This window comes from Ornithodoros turicata, chromosome 7 (genome assembly GCF_037126465.1).
Source record: "Ornithodoros turicata isolate Travis chromosome 7, ASM3712646v1, whole genome shotgun sequence".
Taxonomy (NCBI): Eukaryota; Metazoa; Arthropoda; class Arachnida; order Ixodida; family Argasidae; genus Ornithodoros; species Ornithodoros turicata.
This window is the reverse complement of record NC_088207.1, coordinates 30,634,192-30,657,949: the sequence shown is the minus strand read 5'-3', so window position 1 is coordinate 30,657,949 and position 23,758 is coordinate 30,634,192. Positions and strand designations below refer to the sequence as shown.

General features: G+C 46.8%; 2 protein-coding genes and 1 long non-coding RNA gene across 3 annotated transcripts; 2 read left to right on the top strand and 1 right to left on the bottom strand.

Annotated features, from left to right (window-relative positions):
- Positions 1-536: 536 nt before the first annotated feature.
- LOC135399784 (calphotin-like) lies at positions 537-5,374 on the top strand. The gene is made up of 3 exons (XM_064631517.1): positions 537-882; positions 978-1,094; positions 3,289-5,374. Exons 1-3 carry the CDS (start codon positions 877-879, stop codon positions 5,194-5,196), a joined length of 2,031 nt encoding a protein of 676 aa, XP_064487587.1. The 5' UTR covers positions 537-876; the 3' UTR covers positions 5,197-5,374.
- Positions 5,375-11,299: 5,925 nt separating this feature from the next.
- LOC135399782 (adult-specific rigid cuticular protein 15.5-like) lies at positions 11,300-18,107 on the bottom strand. Its single transcript, XM_064631516.1, has 3 exons — positions 18,047-18,107; positions 15,784-15,882; positions 11,300-11,746 (listed from the first exon to the last, which is right to left on the bottom strand). The coding sequence occupies exons 1-3, from the start codon at positions 18,050-18,052 to the stop codon at positions 11,375-11,377; spliced, it is 477 nt and encodes a 158-aa protein (XP_064487586.1). The 5' UTR covers positions 18,053-18,107; the 3' UTR covers positions 11,300-11,374.
- On the top strand, positions 17,176-22,046 carry LOC135399783 (uncharacterized). The gene is made up of 4 exons (XR_010424413.1): positions 17,176-17,382; positions 17,755-17,835; positions 21,842-21,920; positions 21,982-22,046. It is a non-coding gene; the product is annotated as an uncharacterized LOC135399783 (long non-coding RNA).
- The last annotated feature ends 1,712 nt before the right edge of the window (positions 22,047-23,758 follow it).

Genomic DNA, 23,758 nt, shown 5'->3' with positions numbered 1-23,758 from the left:
CGTTACGGACACTGTATCTGGAGCAGTTAATTAATATGTGTTGAATGTTCTCCACTTCGGCACACGTGAGGCGGCTGGTGGGTTGATTCCACGTAGCTGCTGTCATTAAAGCGTGATTCTAATTCGAGCGCCTACTAATGATGTGGCACGTTCAGCTGCAAGCAGGCCCCCTCTATCTCATTGGCACGCACCATCGATTCGTTGTGCAGCGCAGTCAGGAACATGCTGAAAAATGTCAGGACTAATATTGATCCGGTATGGTATGCCTTCGTGCGAATTGCGTTCGTATTTTCAAGATATGTTGATGTGAATTTTTAAAAGACGTGCAGACAGTTGAGGCGCTCTCACTACACAGCTTCGACATAACTCCAGACAAAGCGACGCGCTCATGCAATTTCCATCGCCCTTCCATGCACCACGCCTGCTTCTCAACGATGCTTCTCAACAAAGCTCCGTTCAGACATCATGAAGCTGCCGCCTGACACCGTCGCATATCTCACGATCGGGGCTGAATAATGGCGCCTCCGACAGGGAGGGGCACCCAGCGATAGCGGAAATGCTCACTCACTGACCATAAGATCATCTCGATCCTTTTCTCTTCCGCGATATTTATCGCGTGGAAGGGTAGCGTCGAAAACGAGTGCAATCAGCCAAGAAGTTACGCGTTGTCCGTGGGCCTCATGAATGGCCTTGCCGCTGGCCACGGGACGGGAGCGGCGATCGGGCCTTTCATATTTTAGCCCACTGGCCTTCTAACATATTAAAACAACTGCCCAGAAAGGCGAGAGTCCTTTCGCAGGTACACGCCCCTTATAAAAGCGAACGGGAACTTTACTGCTAGTCGGCTTTCGCACTCGGGATTCTGAAGGCATAAACATGAAGGTGAGTGATCGAGAGCTGGCGCTTATCGGATATTTGGAAAGCCTTGGCATTGGCGTGAAAATAAATGTGTTTGTTTGATTTCATGTCCAATTAAGGTTGTCATTCTGCTGCTGTGCTGTTTTCTCGCCACTGCCAGGGGTGGAGTAGTTGTGGCACCTGCTGCACAAGCTGTCTTGGAGGCTGGAACGTCGGTGCAGCACCATCAGCAAGACGTGAGTGGAAACACGTTCTTGTCGTTCCCTGCCTCTGACGTTGGCAGTGTTGCTGACGCCGGTGGGCCGGCTTGCAGTTGTTGGCCTCACTCGTGTGTGGGCAACGTCATGGCTTCAGGCTTAGTGAGATGGAGATACGAGGAAGATTGAATATAGATGAAGCTGAAGGATTTGGTTTAATTTCATTTGATTTGGAGATGAAGGACGACAAGCTCTTATAAGACAGGACTAATAGGAAGTTCGGTAGGCAGATTGGCCAGGAGCCAGTAGCCTGGAGAACTGTTGACATTTCGAGGCAACATTTCATGTCAATCAATCAATCAGTTTGACATCTTCCATTAGAAGTAATTATCTGGTGTACTGTGACAAATGCGCATTTCTGTTGATATAGCTGCGTGACTGCCACTCGCGATTCCTAATGTTCGCGAAGAGGAAACTTTAATTGACGTTCGTGATTTACTCTTGTACGTTGAAAATTAGTGGTCTATAGATTTACCATATCTATCTATAAGTAGAACGCGTTTCTTTTTATTTCAACACAAAAGCTCCCGTTCAGTGAACAGTTATCTGTTTGTGTCCCAGTTACTTCCATCATGTTCACCAGATGCTGCTGCCTCGTGCCGTGTTGTATGTATATGTGTATTAGAAGACATGAAGGGGCACGATGTGAAAAGAGCAAGCGCGTGTCGCGTTCGTTAACTGAGGCTCTTGGTAAGTCGTCGGGGAGCCGTTGCCAGCGTAGCGTAGTAGTTAGCGCAGTCCACCGGCAATGCAGAGGTGCGTGGTTGGACTGCCGCTGCTGTATGGCTTTTTTCGACGACTGTCATATTTCAATCTTTCATTGTGTCTGGCGCCTCGAGGTTTGTGTGTTGCGTTCGTCTGTTTGTGTTCCAGCCTCAGAACTGCTATTCGGCCATGTAAGAAGAATTGATTGATTGAAAAACGAAAGTAGTTCATTTCTTTTCATCGTGTGAATCTCGGAGTCGCGCATGCTTTTTGGGACCGTTGTGGAATGTGGTATTTCGGACACGCGGCGAAATAAAAAATGAACTGTCGTTATACTAAATGTTATATAATTACAAGTTTATACCGAAACACATTACAATTTAGCCCGTACTTACCGCGTATTGAAGCTTCATGGAAATGTTATTGTGGCTTTCAACATAGTAGCAACATGTAGCAAAATTGTTACTCCTGGTAGTTCCAACTGACGCATAAGCCGAACCAATTTTAAAATGTCACGAAACGGTACCACAGGAAATGGAATAAGTGTAATACACGACAATACATTTTGCGTTCAAAGAACATTTAAGCGCACACAACTACACCCTCTCATGTACCCTTACTAAAAGCTTTGTGACCAGCTTAACCCAGTGTGGGACCCAGAAGAATAATTTCGTACGACATGCACCACCCCACGAACAGCAGGCTGTCACAACGAGGCAAACCGCTCGTAAGGGTGCGGCATCACCAAAACTACTTTTATATGAGTAGCCCAGGGGTAATTGCTTGCAGTGCTGCTCCTAAAAATATTTTTCTTAATCAGTCAAAGCATTCAGACAAATTCAAAGAATTCAAAGAATGTCTCCGTCGTCCCTAATCGTCGGCCTCGGTGGCTCAGTTGGTAGCGTGTTCGCCTTCTGATCCCGAGATCGCGGGTTCGAACCCGGCCGAGGACGCCAGTAACTTGGTGGTAGGGTACGAGTTGCTTAGACACGCCGTCTTCCGCGAGGGACGTTAAATACGGGGTGCCGTGTGATGAGCTTTCATCGCACGTTAAAGAACCCTCAGGTGGGCAAAAGCAATCCTCAGACCGACCGCTGTGGCGTCGCTCATGATCTCAGTTGTCTCGCAACGTAAACACCCAATTATTAATTATTAGTCCCTAATCGTCGTTTGCCTCGGTCAATTCTCGTTGTTGACGTCAATCAAAGGGTCAAATATTGTTTAGTGCGCCAAGTTTTAGAGGTATTTTCATCGTCCTCTAATTACTTCATGTGCTGTATTTGAGAATCCCCGACTGAAATGACTGTTCGCTTTGTTCCAGAATGAACTCACGATTCTCCCGTGTCTAGCTAAATACTCGTGCTTTTTGGTTCATACTGCTGTTACAAATGCCATCCAAGCGAGTCGAATTCAGGCGAGTCGAAAATACAAATGAAATGAGTGCTCATGGCCACGTTCTCCCTTTCAGAATGCTGGCAACTACAACTTTGGCTACGAAGAGAACCATACATCTGGCGGTTCCTTCCGCAAGGAGTCCGGCGATGCCCTGGGGAATAAAGTCGGTTCCTACGGTCTGCACGACGCTGATGGACGTGTGCGCGTCGTCAACTACGTAGCCGACGCCCTCGGCTTCCGTGCAGCTATTCAGTCTAACGAGCCTGGCGTTGAGCCTAAGGATCCTGCAGCCGCCACAGTTAACAAGCCCGTTGTGGGTGTTGCCCCTGCTGTTGTAGCATCTGCTCCCGTTGTCGCCGCTGCCCCAGCGGCCACCACAGCGGTTCATGTGGCACCAGTTGCTCATAATGCGGTAGCTACTCCACTGCATAGCCTGGTGCCTTCCCATGCGCCAGTCACCCACTCGTTTGTATCAGGTCCCTCTCTTGCTGCTGCCTTTGCAGCTAAAGGGACCCCAGTGGCTCTCTCCCATTTTCTCACTGCCGCTCGCCCACAGTCCACCCAGGCGATTGTTTCTGCTGAAGCTCCCGTGGCCCACACCGTCTTTGCCGCCCGTCCAGCCTCTTCCCACGTCGTAGTGCCCGCTCCAGCTCCAGTTGCCAACACTGTCGTTGCAGCCGGCCCATCTTATTCTTTTGCACCTGCACCTGCATCTGCTCCAGTTACGCATACTGTTGTCTCTGCTCCAGCTCCTGCTGCCGTTGCGCACGTTGTCTCTGCTCCTGCTCCAGCGGCCGTTCCCCATACTTTTGTCTCTGCTCCTGCTCCAGCAGCCGTTCCGCATACTTTTGTCTCTGCTCCTGCGCCAGTAGCCGTTCCGCATACTTTTGTCTCTGCTCCTGCTCCAGCAGCCGTTCCGCATACTTTTGTCTCTGCTCCTGCTCCAGCAGCAGTTCCGCATACTTTTGTCTCTGCTCCTGCTCCAGCAGCCGTTCCGCATACTTTTGTCTCTGCTCCTGCTCCAGCAGCCGTTCCGCATTTTGTCTCTGCTGCTGCTCCAGCTGCAGTTACACATGTTGTCTCTGCCCGTGCTCCAGCTCCAGCTGCTGTTGCGCATAGCGTTGTTACTGCTCCAGCTGTCCAGGCAGCTGTCCACACGGTATCTGGTCATCAGGTCCCGGTTGCACATTCCTACGTCTCCGGTGCGGCTTCAGTGCCTCACTCCCTAGTAACTGGGCCAGCCCCATTCCGGTACGTCGCTCCCCACGTAGTCCCAGGAGTTCACAATGTTGTCGCCACACCAGTAGCCAAAGCTCCGGTCGTAGCTCACTATGGCCACGTTACTGCTGCAGCTCCTCACTACTTCAGCACAGCAGTAGCTAAAGCGCCAGTTGTAGCTCAGTACGGCTATACTGCTGCCCCGGTAGCTCACCTCTCACAATATGTCGCGTCTACACCAGTCTCTCAGGTAGCTGGCCCAGCGTACTATGCTCGGTACGCCCCTCAAGCTGCATTAGTCAAAGTCGGTGCTCCAGCAGCCTTTGTCTCTGATCACTCACAAGTAGCCTTGGCTGCATCTGCTCCCGTCGCTACTGCCGTTCAGGCTGTTTCTTACGTCCCAGCTCAAGCTGCTCCGCACGTTGTCACTAACCAAGTCGTTGCCAAGACTTCCCCAGTCCTGCATGCTGCATCACCTGCTTTGGTGCAGTATGCGCCAGCTGCTGTACCAGCCAAAGCTGCATCACCCACTTACGTTCAGGGACTCATCAGGCCTCTTTCTTACGCTCCTGCTCCACCTTTTACACCTTACGGCACCTCAGCCACCGTCACGAACAACCACCCTAATGGGTACTCCTTCACCAGAATCGAGCCGAACGCCGTGACCACGCACGAAGAGTTCTCGTATAGCGTTCCAGTCTACGGTTACTCTTACTCGCCTGTGTCTTACGCTGGAAAGGTTGTGTACCCGTTCAAGAAATAAAAGCGCTAGCCGCCTTAGTACATAGCATAGAACACTAACTAACGCGGCGTTTTATTTTGATCTTTTCTGCAGCTAAGCAGCTGTTATGGAGCACCACCTCTGTACATAAATTGCATGTAACGTCCATGCTGCGCCAGATGCATGGTATTACGTCGTGAAATAAAGGGTAAATATTGAGGCTACTTGTAAATCTGTTGTATCGTGTAAACGTCAGCAGATAAGTCGTACCCAGTCACCCGATCTTCGAAAGTGATATCAGACAAGCGAAGGCAGTTCCGAAGAAGAGGTGAGTGGATGTGTGAACTATTTTCCAACAAGGTTTGTTTGTTTGTTTATAAGAAGAAAAAAAACAGGAGAAATTGAACTCGTCTCTCGATGTGTTCTGCTACTTCTAACATAAGTTCGCCCCCCCCCCCTCGAATAAAGAAGATACTTCACTACTTCTCAAGTGCTCTGCTCGCAAGTTCGATATTCACTATTCAGAAGTTCGCTACACAACAATTATCCCAAGGTCATGCACAGAGAAGCCTAGAAGGATGTATTCATCCCAAGGTATTTGATTTTAGAATATAGATAAGCCTCAGCCTACCATGAAGTAATTTTGCTATGGCTGTCAGTTTTAACTAATCCAGGTAACCTCACCTCAGCCCAGAGCCAAAGATAGAACCGGTACAGATAGAATAACAGAAAGCTCATAGCAGAATGGCACAACAGCATTGCCCACTTTCATCATGGAATCCCTGTGATAGGTGACGTGGACAAATTTTGTAGTGCGTTGCTATGTCCTGTGCAGTTCCTGGCCGCTCCTTCCAGCAGCGTAAAAATCCAATGGCTCCCTTTTGTAGGTATACGCTATGAAAATAGGTCAGCTTTTCGCAGAGACCCTCAGCTTTCCCTTCCCCTCGTGCAGGTATAAGAACGGTCCACGTGGCTTCGTATTTTTCACCATAGTGTGGCCCGTCTGCCCCCGTATTGCTGCTTTCTCAGAGGACAAAAGCTTTGTCACGTGCTTTTTCCGACCTATGTCCTTTCAGACATATGTCGGCACAGTTAACTTAGAAGTCGGCCCAGGACGTACATTCCCCCAGGGCGTCAGTCATGACATTGCCCAACTCTGTGAGGCCGACAACGGCGTGCCCTCTCACCACCAACAACAACCTTTTCTTTCTCTCATGCGCAGAGACGTACTGTCGTAGCTTTCGTGCTTAGCGTCGTGGGGACCGAAATATAGTGACGCCGTGGTGCTGCGATGTTTCACAGCCGTCCACTATGCATACCTTACCCATGGGGGCGAAAAAAACATGAAAATGTGTGACACGAAAGTGCTAAATCAGCAGAAACATCACGCACGTCAACGAAGTAACCGCAAGCACAACATCAAGCACGGTGGTATATACAGACTGCTAGCTGTTTCTAGGTAGCAGTCGCAAGAAAAACTACGGAGGTCTTTTCGCCATCGCGTACTGTATGTACTGTATGTACAGAATGCGTCCTGCCGTACTGTACACGCGATTCATATCGCGAAAACCAGAAAAGGGATGGGGGGGGGATATGTCTGTTAAAGAAAATAAAAGGAAAGACGGAACTAACGTATATGAAGCTTGGTTTTTCCACGCTCGTGGTAACCTTTCCTTGCATGATTCTGATTGCGAAGTATTCTTGCTTTTGGTGGACACTATCGCCACTGAAATGTCTTTGCGCCCCTTCGACGCCATGTGCGTATTGCACCTCTGAACTGGTGATGCAGAGAATGGGCTTTTGATGGTTAAAGTAAGTTGCGTGATGTTCACGGGGTCAGATCTTGGCCTCTTCATTTAGGCGCTGCTGCCTTGGTCGCTCTACTTTGTCCTCCTTTACTTGTAATCGTAACTCGGTACTGTTTTCACAATGTGTGAATCTGAGTAAGCCCTAAGGACCCACTTCACTATGGTCACTCTCCGTTACAACGGATGAGTAACATTATGTCCGCTTGCGAAGAAGGTCGGGAAAAGACATATTGCTCATTTGATTCTGCTGCGTACACTATGCTAGTGCAGGGGAAGCAGGCTCCACAGGAAACAGTCACGGACGGACGGACACATTGCGTGACTTGCTATTTGTAGGGCGCAACCTGGATAAGTACTAGCGAATGTACTCAGCATTATTCACCACAAAGATTGTTTAATGAAACGTATGTAAGCGTGCGACAACTCTAGCTTCGTTCTATCATCATCATCATCATCGTTGTTTAGGGGTTACATAATCACTCTAATCATTGTGTCCTTCCTCTGCAATGAAATATTGATGCCATGTAGTGACGAAAGTGACGTTTCGTCTCGGCTTGGGGTGCAACCTAAGGAAGGCCGTGTGTGCCTCCCGCGCAGCATGATAACCGCTGGGCTGACCTACAACACTTCGCTCTATAGATGATAGGCGTACACCATGCTTTCTGGGCAACACCTGGTCACACGCCATTGCGAACATGGACACACACACGTGACCATAAACATGGCCATGCCCATGATCGATGATCAAACCGTTTGTTTGTAAACAACGCGACTGCAGTTCCTGTGGGTCGTTTTGTAACTTATTTCGACCTTGGTAAGTAGGTCTATCCAATATAATTTGCAGTAAAATACGTAGATTTGCACTGGAGGCCTCGCACTGCTGAGCACTCCCAAAGATGTGATAACGACACCGGGGCCAAGACTGACTCTCAGCCGGTGTATACATCTAGATTGTTCTGCCGTGCAGGGCAAATAACTTAACATGGTTCGACCTATAGGGCTTTGGCATGAACCGAGCTGCATTCTTTCTGTCGGAGCAGTAAGCTTTACTGAAGGCCTACCATATTTTGCACACAATGATACCGTTATCACTTCGTTACCATTATCGTTTGTGGAAAGCGCTACGCCTTTTTTTTTTTTTGTAATTAGTATTACATTATAAGCGGCACGATGTTATCCCGGATGATTGTTGGCAGGGAGCCTGCTATCCGGTGAAGTTCCGTTTTAAGAGTATCATTTACACTGGCAAAATATAAAAGCCTCGGTGTCTCAGCTAGTAGCGTGTTCGCCTACCGATCGCAAGGTTGTGGGTTCGAACGCGGCCGAGGACGTCAGCGATTTGGTGGCATAGAGTACAAGTTGCTTTGACACGCCGTCTGCCGCGAAGGACGTGAAATACGGTGTGCCGTGTGTTGATATTTCAGCGCACGTTAAACAACCCTCAGGTGGGCAAAACTAATATCTCCAGACCGACCACTGCGACGTCGCTCGTGATCATAGTTGTCTCGCGACGTAAAGCCAGGAATTATCATTACTGACAAAATACGTTCATCTCTTGGATTTACTGGGTAGGGTCTTGCGGGGAAGCATCCCATGTCATCATCACTTTGCCTTCATTCATCTATTGTTGTTGTTCCTGTAGGATTCGCGCTAATGGGAATAGGTCGGCATCCACTAAAACAGAATATAAACAAAGTCACACGACTTCGAAACGATGTTGCCTACGTCGTATGACCATCAGCACAGGATGGCAATTTTGCACCAAGCGACCGCTTGAGGGTATAGTTTCGAAAACAGCTGGGATTGCCTATACACACAAATGTGGAGGCGCCCTAGCTGACAGCATTGAAGCATTCATGACTGCGTGACAGCATTCATTCGACTGGTCGATCTGGAGCAAGCACCGGAATCCGCTAAAGAACAGGGGCTGGCGTCGTCGCCCACATCTCACATGCCCAACGTGTCGGACGAAAACTTGCTGTTGCTCGGCCTCGCAAGATACGGAAGTGGCCGGCGACCCTGATTCGTTGGAGTCCCGGCTGAACCTGAACTTTCAAGAAGCACACCTATTCTGCCGCGGACATCTTTTGAGCCAAGACCTATTCGAAGTGTTCATACCCATCTTCCGCGTGTTCTTCTCACCTTCAAGAATTGTTATTGCAGCGTCTCCTCTGTTTCTTCAACGAGATCCTCTGTCGGAAACACACACTGGTTCAGCCGTTCATAAGCGTAGAAAATTTTCAAGGATGGTCGTAGGTTGTCCCGTCTTACGCACGGCAGTCCAAAGTAACGCAGCATGTGTCGCTTCAAAATTAATGGGCAGGTCTCGTTATGTGGCTTCTATATACCTTCCACAATGTGGGCAGTTGTAATTTATATCGACACTTCTATGCTGTGCACGTCACAGGATCTCGGTGGTCCGGCCTTCAGAAAAAACAAAAGGCGTTTGAGAGCTATACATCGCCAAATGCGGGAAATGATTTGTGATTTAATAAGGCTGATATTTGTTTGTTTATTTGTAAGGAAAAAAAAAAGAAAACAAGGTCTGGCATTATACCGTAAATATGTTCCATTGTTCACTGTGCTCTCTTTTCTTCTTCAAGTCTTCGAAACAGATGTTTGCGAAATCGCTGTCTGTGATAATGCGATTACCTCTAGTTAAATTTTACGAATTGTAAGTCTCCGAATGCTGTTACTGTTAGTTTGTCTGTTCAGAGTGCCAGGGACTCAACTGCATATCTGAAAGAAAAATCCGTACTTTCTAAAATCCGTGCCTTGGCCGGACAAGTGACTGACCATTCCAGACGGGGTCGCACACTTTCCTGACACATCCTGACACAGCAGCAGCGTATAGTTAGAAAAAATATTTCGGTAGGGGTTCAATGGTGTTAGTTTCTGACACCCTGCCGGGTAGGCTGCAGCTGCAGCGGTCAAAGAAACCGACAGGGTAATGCCACTGGCTTGCGTGGCTGGTCCCCTCGGCCACCCCTGTGTCTGTTATCGACGATGGGTTCCGGATTCCGGGAATCCTCCGCAGACGCAGCCCTCGTTGGTTTCACACGAAAATGAGACGAGGCACTGGTTGACTCGTAATAACGACAGTAGTGAGTACGGGACAGTGTTCCCTGAGAGCCGTGTCGTCTTTCGTTATTTACGACTCTCGTGGCATACGTGGGCAAACGTGCAACACGTGTTCCGGCCCATCCACACGTATATGTATACATTTGTATTGTACTGTGAAGCGTCCTGGAGTGTGTCACGAATTGACAGTTCGTGGAATTTGCCTTGCACGTGACTGGGTGTCCCGTGGGAGAGTGGGTAAGATGAAGATGTATATAGGGAACCGCCATACTGGTTGAGAGGGTCTTTGGATTGTGAGTGTTATGAAATAAAGATCGTGTACAGTCTCCACGCCTGGGCCTGGCCTGTCTTCTTGCGACTCCGCGACGGACTTGCGGCTGCACCTGACCACCACTCCATCACTTCCACCACCACCCCTAGTGGGAAAACCCTAACTAATGGGAACTTTACTTAGGGGAAAGATGATTTTAACGTCGTTTCCCTCTCCCAAATGCACTACCAAAAGTACAATTTCAGCAGGCAATTTCAGGCAAATTGCAAGTGAGCACAGAGAGCCAAGAGTCAACTCACTTTCATGTTCATGAGCGTTTATGATATTGTATGTACATAACACAGGATGTAACTATCTGTGACACGCTTCAAGGTAACATCTTGCGTGTTCTATTTTTCCATTTGTCAACGATTTTTGTCCTTGTATGTGCGATAGTAGTGATTTTCCTACAACTTACGCTGTCACGTTTGCGTACATGAAGGATAGCGTGGCGCTTCTGCGCAATGCGCAAAGCTCGACTTGTGTCTTGCGCGTGCGCAGAAGCATCAACACTATCCTTTACGTACGCAACGGCGATAGTGTACGTTATACTAAAACTCACCGTACAGAACGCGTAAACGTATAGTTATGGGGAAATCCCTTGCGTATCTACACACTCTCTACTGCATATTTGGGCCCAGCCAAGAAAGGTCTAAATGCGACTTTAGTACATACGTTATTTTTAGTTTTCACAAATTCTATAATCTAATTATCGCAAAGCTGTAATCGTTAGGTGATTCGCTGAACCCTTAACCCTTTTTTCTCCTTATGTTTTTGTGTGCGTGTTTTTCTTCTTCCTTTTTTCTTTGGAATAGCAAGCCGGCTCTTTGTCTGGCTAAGCTTTCCTTTCTTTTTTTAAATAAACATATCCCCCCCCCCCCATTAGCTTAACGGTAGGTCCATCGAAACGAAATCAACGTTTTGGATTAAAAGTATACCCTAGAAGCACATCGTGAAAATTTTATCGCGGATAGCATCTGAAGTCACCAAAAGGATTGGCTACATATACGTTGCAGGCGAACTAGCTCGATTTCGATCGAATCCTCTGAGACTCAAATCCTGCAGCTGCATAAAACGCTGCTGGAACATCGGGAAAGGTGGGGAAAGCAGCGGCGGAATACGATGTGGCGGTAGAGACTGAGTGGTCGCGTTGAGCTGGTGTCAAAAAGATAGCGTGCGCCGGGGAAGACGGGACCGTGCCAGGCTCGTTGGTGTAGATGCTGGCTCGAAATCCTTCTTCGTCTGCAATGTAACTGACGACACGCACCGTGCCGTCGCCGTACCTCAGTCCGTAAGCGCCAACCTTCTTCCCCGTAACGTCTCCAACTTCACGTTGGAACGCTCCGCCCTCCTCGTTGCTCCAGTCGTAGCTCATCTGGTAGTTGCCGAATTCCTGTGGGCATTCAGTCAGATATGTGAGCGTCACATGCATGTTATAGACGGTAAATATTTAGGGCTGCACGATGTCTTCCGATTTTTCGCATCGAATATGAAAATCTATATATGCAGGGTTCGCCAAGACAAACATCGGGGGACGACGATAAAACGAATAGAAACAGTGTCGGGAAGCTAAAATAGATGTTAGAGGACGTATTATACCCCAAAATTTTTTGTCGACACTGCCACTTGGTCCGTTTCTCGGGGGGTAAATCGTAAAAATTAAAAAATCGCCGCTGCCTAACATTTCCAACCGGCTATACCCGTGTTTCAGATCCTTCCGTCAGCTGGCGAAACGGTCGAACCCGGCGTTTCAGACGGTATCGAAACGAAGTGCACAAGTGGTGCTGAATGCAAAGGACTTCTGTGCGAAACCGTCTACAGCGGCGCGTTCGATCGTTTCGCCATCTGACGGAAGGAGCTGAAACCCAGGTAGAGCCGATTGGAAATGTTAGGCAGCGGCGTTTTCTTTTTTTTTTTTTTTTTAATTTTCACGATTTATCCGCAGAGAAACGGACCAAATTGGCAATATCGACATAAAATTTTAGGGTATAATACGTCCTCTAACATCTACTTTAGCTTCCCGATACTGTTTCTATTTGTTTTATGTTCGTTACAAACCCCGAAGTTTATCTTGGCGAGTCCTGTATACTGGAATTTCAAATCGAAGCGATGTCTCTTTCAGACCGAATGCACACGAATAGATAAAAACAACAACTACTACATGAATGACTATGACATGAGGTGTGTCACCGCAACAATTGTGATACCTCGGCACTCGTATAAGCCCGAAAAAGCAAGAAGAAAGGTTATGATAAAAGAAAGGCAAGTGATGCTTCATATACGAAGACAGTTGTGGATATACGCGTATACGTACCACATGCGTGTGCTGCGTATATGAATGTACGCTGTGTACGCATGTGTTCGGTAAGGTTATGCAATGATTCACTTAATATACACTCCTGTTTTAAGATTACTATTCGCAGAGTCCTATATATACTAAAGTTTTAGCCCATTATTCTTCCTCAGGTACAGCTTGGGACAAATTAGTTTGCGGAACACCGGGGTGTCGCATTTCTCCAACGGAGCGACAAACTAGCAGTAAACAGGAGCGGACACACATACTGCGAGATGGACCGAATAGCCGACCACCCGTTTCTTATTCGATCTTTTCCTGATAAATAGCAGGGGGCCGCTCCGATGAAGAATTACACAGGTTACCGTACCCCGTAAACTTTTGCCCCAAGCTCTAGGACCGTTACAGTAGCCTTCCTGTCCTGGTCCTGTCGTGGTGACGTGTGGATAGAGATCCGTGTTTTGTTCAGTGTTGAAAACCGTGTTCAGTTTTGTAGTACAGCGCACTTCGACCTAAATATTTCGCAATGTCAAAAATGTGAAAATATGGGGCTCCACCTGCTTCGACATGTTTTGCTTCATTTCGCTGCTGTCTAAATCCCTGACGGTGAGACGTCAGCCACCGCAAATTGCAGTACGTATCCAGGCAATTTATTTTTGAGAATTCCTATTGCATGATAAATAGCAAATAAATAAAAAAATGTTTGGGGGAACGGACACATTTTTTATATTGGCTCTGCAGATGATTGATCTCACGTTGATTTGTGACGACCCTGCAAAGGGATATTGGCGCTGTGCTTTACTTTTGCTACCAGCTTCTACAAGAACTGCATTGCGTTTTCTTTTTCTTCTTTTTTTCTTTTCTTTTATTTCCAACGTCAGATGAGACGAACACCGCTTTATCATTATGTGAGAGGCGCATTAACCGTGCAGGATGCAATGCAAAGATAAAGAAGCCGTTGTGTTGTGCTTGAGGAACTCTGGACCCGATGAAGAACCCATGTCTCAGTGGTATATGGAACTATGGAACTTGTAAACTCTTCTAAACATTCATTCTGACAGCGCGCTCGGAAGTCTAGCGGACCATGTGGAAGTTTGCTTGGAACACGCCTTCATTCTTCTCTTATTTTCTCTCTTTCCCATCTTCTCTCCTTTTATTGGTTCATGAACCTTCCCCAATCGCCAGCGAATAGCATTTCAGGTGTTGCAACACTTTGATAGCTGTGGTTCATTACAGCACGCACACATTGTACAACTCATCCAAGTATTGAGGAACAAAATAATACTTTTTTTATGTGTGTGTGTCGTGGTTTGCGAGATAGAGTTCCCAGAAGCCGCGACCATTCCAATTGATTCTCGAAAGCATGTGACTTCGCTCGCCTCTGCACGGCTGCCGGCGATACCTGCAGTGATGTCAGAGCCGCCACCACCACAACCATTGCCAGTTTCGGTATTGACGGTGTCGATTTTCTACGCGCTTTCTAAGTTAGTCAAAATGTATGTGGCAGAAGTATTTAACTTCAGGCAACTCTCTTATTAGACCATTCGCTCGAAATCGTTGTATTTACAAAGTTATCAGTATTTGGCAGTGAGAGCTTACAACGCGGGTAGATCCGCAGGGAGGAGAAAACTAGAGAGCCTCTCATCCGCTCGCTTGACGTTGCATGACGTTCACGCTGAGATGGTCACGTGGGAGCGCGTGCTTTTCGTCCTCATGTATTCGCCTCGGCGCGAAGCAAATGGCTGCCAACAGGAGGCCGCTGCCTGGCCAGGCGATGAGTGGGAGCACCCTCGTAACGTCACAGTGTTGTCACACGACGTCGCCCATACTTCTCTATATGCGCGAAATTATATTTGAAATATAATTTCAAATCGTGTGGATTTCACTGCTTTATGACGCTGATACTAAATTATGCAGTACGACAGACGACAGTATCTATCATATTTTGCTTCCGTTCTTCCTCACCGCTTCGAACCTGCTTGACACTCTGTAACAACTTGTATGACACTGTGTTCACGCGGTCTCTGACATTATGAACCAGTGAGTGTTTCTGGGTGCCTATAACGTCCCCCTTGCTTTTCCCTTTTTTTCCTTTATGCTTTCTTCTGCTTGACCCGCTCTACCTCTTTTGTTTGTTTATTTTCTCTTTTTTTTTCTGGCACTATGGTTCCACCCACAAACGCGTTTCGGAGTAGCCAGTCCTGACTGGATCGGGAGTAACACCTCCATATTTTTCTTTCATTCAAAATCCAATCCAACCCATTCTTAGGCCGCTGGTAAAACAACATGCTTCCCGGTCTTTTTAGTTTTGGAGACTACAGCTGCTTTGCCAGGAATGTAGGAGCGATAGTACTGCACAGTTTGAGTATACAGACAATGAGTATACTGAAATCGCCGTTGTGTCATGAGCGGGCACGCTTTAGGAGCCAACGCCCGCTTAGGCGTTTGCCTCACTTTACGTCTTCGCTCTCAATGATTATCACTCTTTAATGTTCCTTTGCTCTGGACAGTCTACCTACGTTCCTTTGCTTCTTCATTTCATTCATTCCGTGTTCTTAGGCAGGAACGGCGACTTTTGCGCTGGATTTGCGTGGAAACTCCGCTGAAGCTTACTTCTGCTGGCGTGGTTGTGCTGCGACCTCTCCAACTACATGTAGAGGCGCTCGCGTCGCCTTCAAGATGGCGGAGAAAAAAAAAGCATTGAGAAAGGATCTACCTTCTTCCGCGAGACACAAATGCCGTAACTACACGGCGTGCCGTTTCCCGCTGTCTTCTTTTTCTTCATGTTCTTCTTCTACTTAAAAATGGGTGGGAGGGTTAATATGGTTTTTCGTTCACGCTGCTCCTGGGATAGTGTCTGTTTCTCTTCTCCTTCTCGGCATTGAATGTTCTTCTCCGCAGTATTTTTGCACTGAGGAACTGAGCAGCGCTTGTTGCTGTTTGAGTTCTGTAAGGCGGGAAACTCCATCGCGTGCGACCGTAAGTTGCGACATAGTTTGGGTCACCGCGAAACATGTCAGCCGGCTGCTGTTACTATATTTAATTCATTCAGTGCTCCTATATACTGGGGTCCGCTAGGTGGCGAGTAGCCACTTGGAGCGGCGGGTAGAAAGGTTAGACCCACAGGTTATACTTACATCTTCCACAAACGTTGATTTTGGTTCATCCTGGTCACCTACAGGTGCTGCGGACACAAGACATGGTCCTACAGCGGCTAGAATTAGCAACAGGAGGACCTGCACCGATGTGTTCGTAGTAAATGAAAGAACAAAAGAGAAACATATTTGTTAGGTCGTCACACTGGCAATACCTGCATTCAACGCACGTATCATCTCATTATCGTGACGTCGAATAATTTTGCCCTCTTTATTTCATTCGACGTATACTGTAAAAGATTACAATCACACCGATACTGGGTAGTTCAGATGCACCAGGTTGGTGTAACAAATATTCTATGACTTACTATTGCTTCTGCAACTCTAGACCCATTACAGAGCGTTAGTTGTATCGCACGCAACCGCCTTGAATACGAGAGTAAATTGCGTGTTCACACTGCACACGCGCTAAAGGCAACGTCACGTTTGGCGCACGTACACAGAGTGTGACCCCGGCTATTTCCTCGCGTATACCGCAAGGGGGCTCCGTACACGTTATTAGAACTATCTGTTTATTTTATTTATGTATATACCTCAAATTACTCCAATGGGGCGTTACATGAGAGAGGGAAATACAGAACTAGATAAACAACAAACAAGATAAACGCGTACATATTACACTGCTAGACACACTCATAAACAACAAACAAGATAAACACGTATATATTTACAGCTAGACACACTCACCCATAAAAAGCAAGATGAGCACATATATACTTACTGTGAGACGTAATGAATATATCTAAAATAATGTGCATAAACAGTAACTTAAATTTGGAGAAATTGCAAAAGTTCACGTTTGAAAGCAGTGATATCCTGAGTGGTGACTAGCGGCAATGGAAGACTGTTCCATACGGTGGTGCATCGAGGAAAAAATGAGCGAGAAAAATCTGTGGCGTTACCTGAGAAAGGTTCAACTTTAAAGGGGTGATCCAGTCGCGGAGATATATGTACTGCTGGTAACAAAAAACTGTTGATTACCAACGCCTACACGCAACGCCGATAAATAATAGCGAGTGTCGGTCTACCGGAACCAATGACAGAGAGCTGGACTCAGAATCTTATCTGTTGATAGGGTGCCTATCGGGCTAGCGGTCTACTAACGCTCAGTAATTCCAAACATTGTGACGATTATAGACAGTTCTAGCAGGCCGTTGGTAAGGTTATCGCGCCTATCGGAACCAATCGCAGTCGTGTGTGACTCAGAACCTTATGCACTGATTGGTTCCGGCTGATACGGTTCGACGCAAGCCACGTTATCAATGGTTTGCTAAAACCCTCCTATCTCTCTTGCGGTAACAAATTCCCACACCTCAACACGGTACGTGCTTCAAGACGCGTAAAAATAACGAAAGCAGTCATCGTACTCATTGATCCGTACATAGGGTTCACGCATGTGCACTGAACAGTTAACGTAATCAGGATTTGGGTGAATCACCCGAGACAGGTTAGAAGCAGTCTGTTCGACGTGTGGCGAAGCACGCAAACGCAATCCGTCAAAGTTACGAGTTTTGCGACCCCGAACCAATCTGCCAGTATTCCAGGGTAACGCAGTCTAGGTAGACGACACTCATCGACAAGGTAAGCGGATGGATATGCTTGGATGTTACATGTGCGGGACAAATGTAATTGCGAAACGTGTGGGTTGATAGAGAGTTTTCGCTAGAACGTACGCAAAGCAATATCATAAGGTCCCTCCTAGATGCTCCACACGTCGGACATGCGATAAAATAAGTTCGAGGTGCCCAAAAAGACGCCGGTGATGAATTGTGACTACAACTACCATGTATGTGCGCGATCCCGGCTATGACTCCAGAATTCAAACTAGAAGACTTCTGCAAATTTACATACTACTATGCATGCGCTTCATGACTAACGTTAGGCACCATCTCAGAAATATATTAATGTAGCGTTTTAATGGTCTGCCATTTATAAGATCCGCTATATTTTCAGACTCTCGGTCCGTATGCCGTCTCACCTCTTCAACTAGGACGCACCAACCACAAGGTGAACCCAACCGAACCAGCTAACAAGGTACGCTTTATCCGATAACGCACAAAAACACGCTAAATCCGACAACAACCTCATAAAAGAACCCCGGCAAAAAAGGGGAGAAAAAAGTTATCTTTTACTTTTCCGGCACTGGAGCACCAGGCAACCAGCCTAATTAACTGCTTCATAAAACTTGCCTGCCATATCTGCACGTCACATCTATTGCGCACGTTATGGTCTACAGCGCACTTACCTGCATCGCACACTGGCGTGTATCCGTTCGTCAAAAAGCCCACCAAATAAGTCATCCTCCAAAGTACACTCCTTCTTATATGGGTGAAGCAAAGCCCCACGTGACGTGGATTCAAAAAGTTGTCCCACCAACTGCGTGATGCGTATAATATAACAAAATATATACGGATAAATATAAGAATGATTTCTTACTTACGCATTCCTGACATCACCGCTCATCTCCAAGGATACAATATAACCTCCGGTATCTGCTCCGGTTGAAGGACGTGAGCCTTATGACAACAGTGTTGGTAGCCGGCCTGGTTCTGTGATTTCTGAAGGCCGTTTCGCGAACGGTTATGATAAGGAGAGGAACACGATGAAGATACGCCGGGGTGAAGGTCAAATGGGCAGTCCTTTACGCTTTACTTTCTCTTTGTGCAGTTGTCCGTTACATAACTGTTTCTCTCTTTAAATGTGACGCGTGCTTGCTCTACTTCCTTCTCTCAGTATTTCCTTACCGCCATTCTTTTTTTGCATGTAGGTGTGTATCATTATTATGCTAAGCCGTGTCCAGTTCGGCTAAGGATAGCACTCTGTTGCACAAGTGTTCTTTATATGGCGCCGGCACCGTGATGTGCTGCATCCGAAGCGAGCGACGCATCTCGCCTTGAAGTCACTAATGTGCCGTTCGGTCGCGGGTAATTGTGATAGATGGTCATAGCATTTGTTAGCAAGCGTATGTTCTCAAATGTATTCGGTGTAGGCGCTCTCTCCTATAATAATATATTCTATTGGTGATCAATTTCTCCTTGGTGGTGTTATTACCGGCGAAGTGTTTTATATGCTTATGCTTACATTGTGCGAGCGCGCGTACTCCATCAGTTTCATTCCCCATCTCATTCATATAATAATTAACCCACATGGAATGGAGCGGGGTAGCGAGATTCCTGCGGTGAAACACCTCATGTCATCGTCGTCACGTGTCTGTTGTTGTGAAGGGTATCCAATATTTTTAAACGTCTTTTCTTGGCGATACTCTGATGCCCGATCTAAACTTCAGCACTCGCTCGTTGCCTTTGACAGTCGTCCTTTTGCTTTACCTATGGTTTTGGGTGCGCGACCCCCGCATGAAAGCAAGTTTGCGCTGCGTGCCTTGGTCTCGTTCCTGTGTGAAATTGGGGATGACGATCATGACGGGCGCGGCATCTTTAAGGTCACGTGTGCGATGACGTTTGCTCTGACGTGTGACCATGACCGGTCCAGAATGCATTGCGTTCGCCCAGCACGCTTTCGTCTATGGAGCAATACACTGGATGCCACCCGTGTGACTAGAAAGCAGAATGAACGAGGTACGTGGCATACGATTTGCGACGAATTAGCTGAGGTTCTCAAATGGACGGCCACAAGTATCGTGCAATGCATGCATGGCCATTTAGCCGTTCGTTTTTTGATTGTGCTGCCCTCTTTCTCTGGGCATCAAAGAACGCACAAAGACACTTGTGCATATGCTCCGTTGTGGTGTGATTAGAGATATTCAGAATATTCACATATTTATTTCACATCAACTGTCGTAAGGCCAGATTTGTGATGTACACGCTTCACTAATATACAAATGCGATAAAGATACAAATAGTTGAAAATAATAGTCTGTACAAATAAAAAAATACGTTCCACATGAGAAGTGACATAAGTATCATATAAATACAACGAAGAAGTCGTCACGACATATAAATACAACAGAAGGCATACTTTGTTAGAGGCACGGAGACGTGGTTTAGGAGCAGTGAGCAAAGCTATACATGCACGTCTTTCGATGACGTGGGACCGTGTACGATATGAAAGCATTGAATAGATCTTAAGGGTAAACGATAATAGTTGCAGTCGAAGACATTGAACAATCCACCTTAAACGAATCCATATATACACGTAAACAACCGGTTGGGAGGCAGCAGGCGATGCGACCCACACCTGGCCATTTTTCTTGCGATCGTAAACATTTAGTGAACCTTGGCGACGATGGACTTGACGTGACCACCATGGCCGTAGACGTGGTGACCTGCACTTGGGACGTAGCTCACAGCACCGCCGAATGGTGCGGAGTAGCCGTGCGTGAGTGCTGTACCAACGGTGTGAAGAGCAGGGACGGCGCTGACCGCTGGTGCAAGCCCAACTGCGTGAGCCAATGGAACAGGTGCCACGGCAACTGGGGCACTAGCGTATGCTGGAAACGTATGAGCGACTCGCGCAACAGGGGCGGCGGCGTAAGTCGGAAAAGCTGGCCGAGCATAGACAGTTGGTGAAGCGTAGCTGGCTGGGTGAGGATACGCCACTGGAGCCCCGTAGGCATGAGACCCATAGTGCAGCCCAGTGTAAGGCAATGCAGGGGCCGCGAGGGCGGCAGGAGCTGATGCAACTACTGGCGCCGCGACATGAACAGAGGGTACGGAAGCATGGACTGGAGCGCCGTAGGCTGCTGTAGAGGCGACCGCACCAGCGGTGGAGGGGGCCGTGCCAGGTTCGTTGGTAGAGATTGCGGCGCGGAAACCGGCGGCGTCAGCTACATAGTGGACGGTGCGGACGCGGCCATCTGCATCGTGCAGGCCGTACGATCCGACTTTGTATCCGTACGCGTCTCCGCTTTCTTGGCGGAAGGAGCCGCCGCTCGTGTGCTTCTCGTCGTAGCCAAAGTCGTAGTTTCCAGCAGCCTGAAAACGAAAGAAAAGGAAGCGAGGTTTTATCGTCAGGTTTTAGCAAAGACAAGATGAGTGTGCCTTTTCTCTTCTTATTTTTTTTCTTTCTTTTTTTGAGGAAGGGGTTTTAAAACAGGTTACGTAATCTCCACGGAAGACCGCAACGGTTTCTGCATAATAGTATGATACAGCGGTGTATTGAACAGAAGCTGCATAGCCCTTCCTTCCTGCTGTTGTAAATGCAGATTCATTTTCAGATATGCAAATTAGCCCGCATTCGATTTCTGCATTATATAGGTGCTACCAATAAGAATCAACACATCTCTTACCAACAAGCATAGTTGGCTAAGAACCTGCACGTAGATTTTAGTGAAAGTCTAGCAGCTTGTTCAGCTGATATACTTTAACATTTTGACGCGCCGATAGTTGAAAAGCTCCCGCACATATGATGGAGAATCAAAATGAAAGAACTGTGTTAGGTTTGCATTAACTTACCCTTGTCTAGAAAACGCTCGATCTTGTGGGCTTTGATTGATTGATTTTAAAAGGAAAATTTGTGGGCTTTAATAATAGTTTATTGACCATTTCAGCACTTTTGATGAATGATTTTATGTTTCTATGCATTGCTTGTACTTTTTTGTGTGTGCATATTTTTCCACTTTAGTGGAGTAACGTTCATATTTTTTCAGTTCTTGAGCACTCAGAATCAAGAAAAATCACCATCTCCAACGGCGTATTTCATATTTTGGCACTTGAGGTCGAAACCTCTGAGTAGCGTACACCACATGGATGACGTGTGGGAGAACACAGAAAGTAAAAAGAAAAAAAAGAAAACAGCCACAGTCTCAAGTAGCAGAACTTGCAGCTTATGTCGTATATTCGTAGTTCTGACATACTTTCATCTGCGTGTAAAATAACAATAATAATAATTTTAATAATAATACATAATACTAGGATAACGTATAATATATATAACATTATATGTATATACCATAACACTATAATAATAACTTCATAATCATGGCTAATAAACTTTATTATATTTAATAACTAATTATGGTAACTTATAAAGAAGAATGACTATCAATTATTGATACTTACATCCTCAACGCGATGCTGAGTAGATGTGCCAGCCTCCACGACAGCAGGAGAAACGACGCCAGCACGGGCGACGCCAAGCACAGCAAGCAAAACAAGCACCTGGTAAGAACACGCGCGTGTTTTATAATCGAGGAGTTATCTGTCAGCTATTTATCATCCACAGAAAGACGGCAAGAATAAAAGACGACAACCATGTTTCTTCGTATAAGACAAACGGAACGACAGCTCATTCCTGTTGTGGAATCGCCCACTTCCACGAGTTCGTTCTGCACACACACAGACGGCTCACCTTCATATTCCTTGTGTCACAGCTCAACAATTGGTTGTTCTACACATTCTGCGACGTAACGGGGGCTTTTATATGCAATGACACTGTTTGACGTCACAGAGAGTGAGAACTGCAAAACAACAACAACAAGAAGAAAAGAAGTCACTATCGGGGATTCAACTCTTGCGCACAATTCGATCCCCTACGCCGGCATGCCAGAAGATCGAGGCCAGTGTGCGTCCGAGGGACCACTACCCGAGAAATCGGCTCATCACTAGCCATTTAGCCGTGCACGGGCGTGGGCAGTTCTCGAAACGAGAGCATGGACATCTTACGAAGTCTCTCCACTTAAAAATTAAAAGTGGAGCCTCCCTTTCACTGTGGCCGCAACGGGACCGTCGGCGGATTACTGGCTAGTCTCTCGATGCCTTGCTTCGATAGAGTACGTGACCGGAGGCCGGCGAAAAGCGACAGAGACCTTATCTTGCACTTTGCATTCCGCGGGGTCCACCGATGACGTTCAGGAGGAGTGGGACACTCGTACTCGCATTCCGCAATCTGTCCAACCGGGCCAGCGGTGAAAGTAGTCTTGTTCAGGATGTAGGCTCAACACGTGGGGGAATTTGTGTGAAGGCGTCTTATTCTTAATTACGGCATGTTTCTTTTCACGCCGAGGGGGTGGCCATCGGGCAGGAAAGGCATTCGGCAGAGAATGTGACGAAGGTGCATGCTGAAATAACCACCTAAAAATAAAACATCAAAAATCCATGCTTAAAATTCCACCCGCCAAAATCCATCCGCTGAAATAAACCATTTAGGAATTCGCGCTCGTGAAACCCACACTGTTAGGATAAATCATAGTTAGGCATAGCGGGGAAGTCTGGCCTACGTTTCTCTGTGGGCAACAGGGGTGTTCTGTCAACGAAATCCACAGTATATGACGTTCTCTATTCACATCTGTTCCATGTTTTGTCCAATAATAGTTGAGGAAATCGAAATGTCCAGTTGAGTGAGACGTCGACGCGTATGAATACAAGAATAACACGCATATTCCTGAGTTGAGCTAGTGGCACTTGCAACTGCTAGTGCCTGCAACAATGCCATTTCTATATACGCTGGAAGGCATCATGGCATAAAGGGAATAGTGTTGTCCGTTTCTTTGTTCTTTGACTTGTTTGCTCACCACATTCAGGGATATGCTGTCTACGTAGTCATGGCACGTGAAAGTGGAGGATGCATGGACGACCACACGTGGGTTCAACCAAGCCGACGCTTTGAATCTATCCCCTTGTTTACTGTTGTCCTCTGGAGTAAAAAAAACAGAAAAAAAAACAAATATACGAAGTACGTAGTCATGGAGAAATGCACACAACCCACTTCCAGTAGAGCAAAATTGTCGTTCTCAGATGAATGCTCATTCCAAGCGCGAAGAGCGTACTATTTTCCGACGTGGACGTAGAGAGCTTCGGCTGTCCACCAATTAGAGAGGATGGATTCTGAAATATTAATTTCGGCGTGTTGATTTTGCGAAGTTTATTTTTCAGAGTTTATTTTGACCACGTTGGTATTTACACGACTTATTTGTAAAAGTTTATTTTGGAAGTTGGATTTTGAAAAGATTTATTTTTCAACGTTTTATTTTTAAATGGTTTATATCAGCGTCACCCCTGTG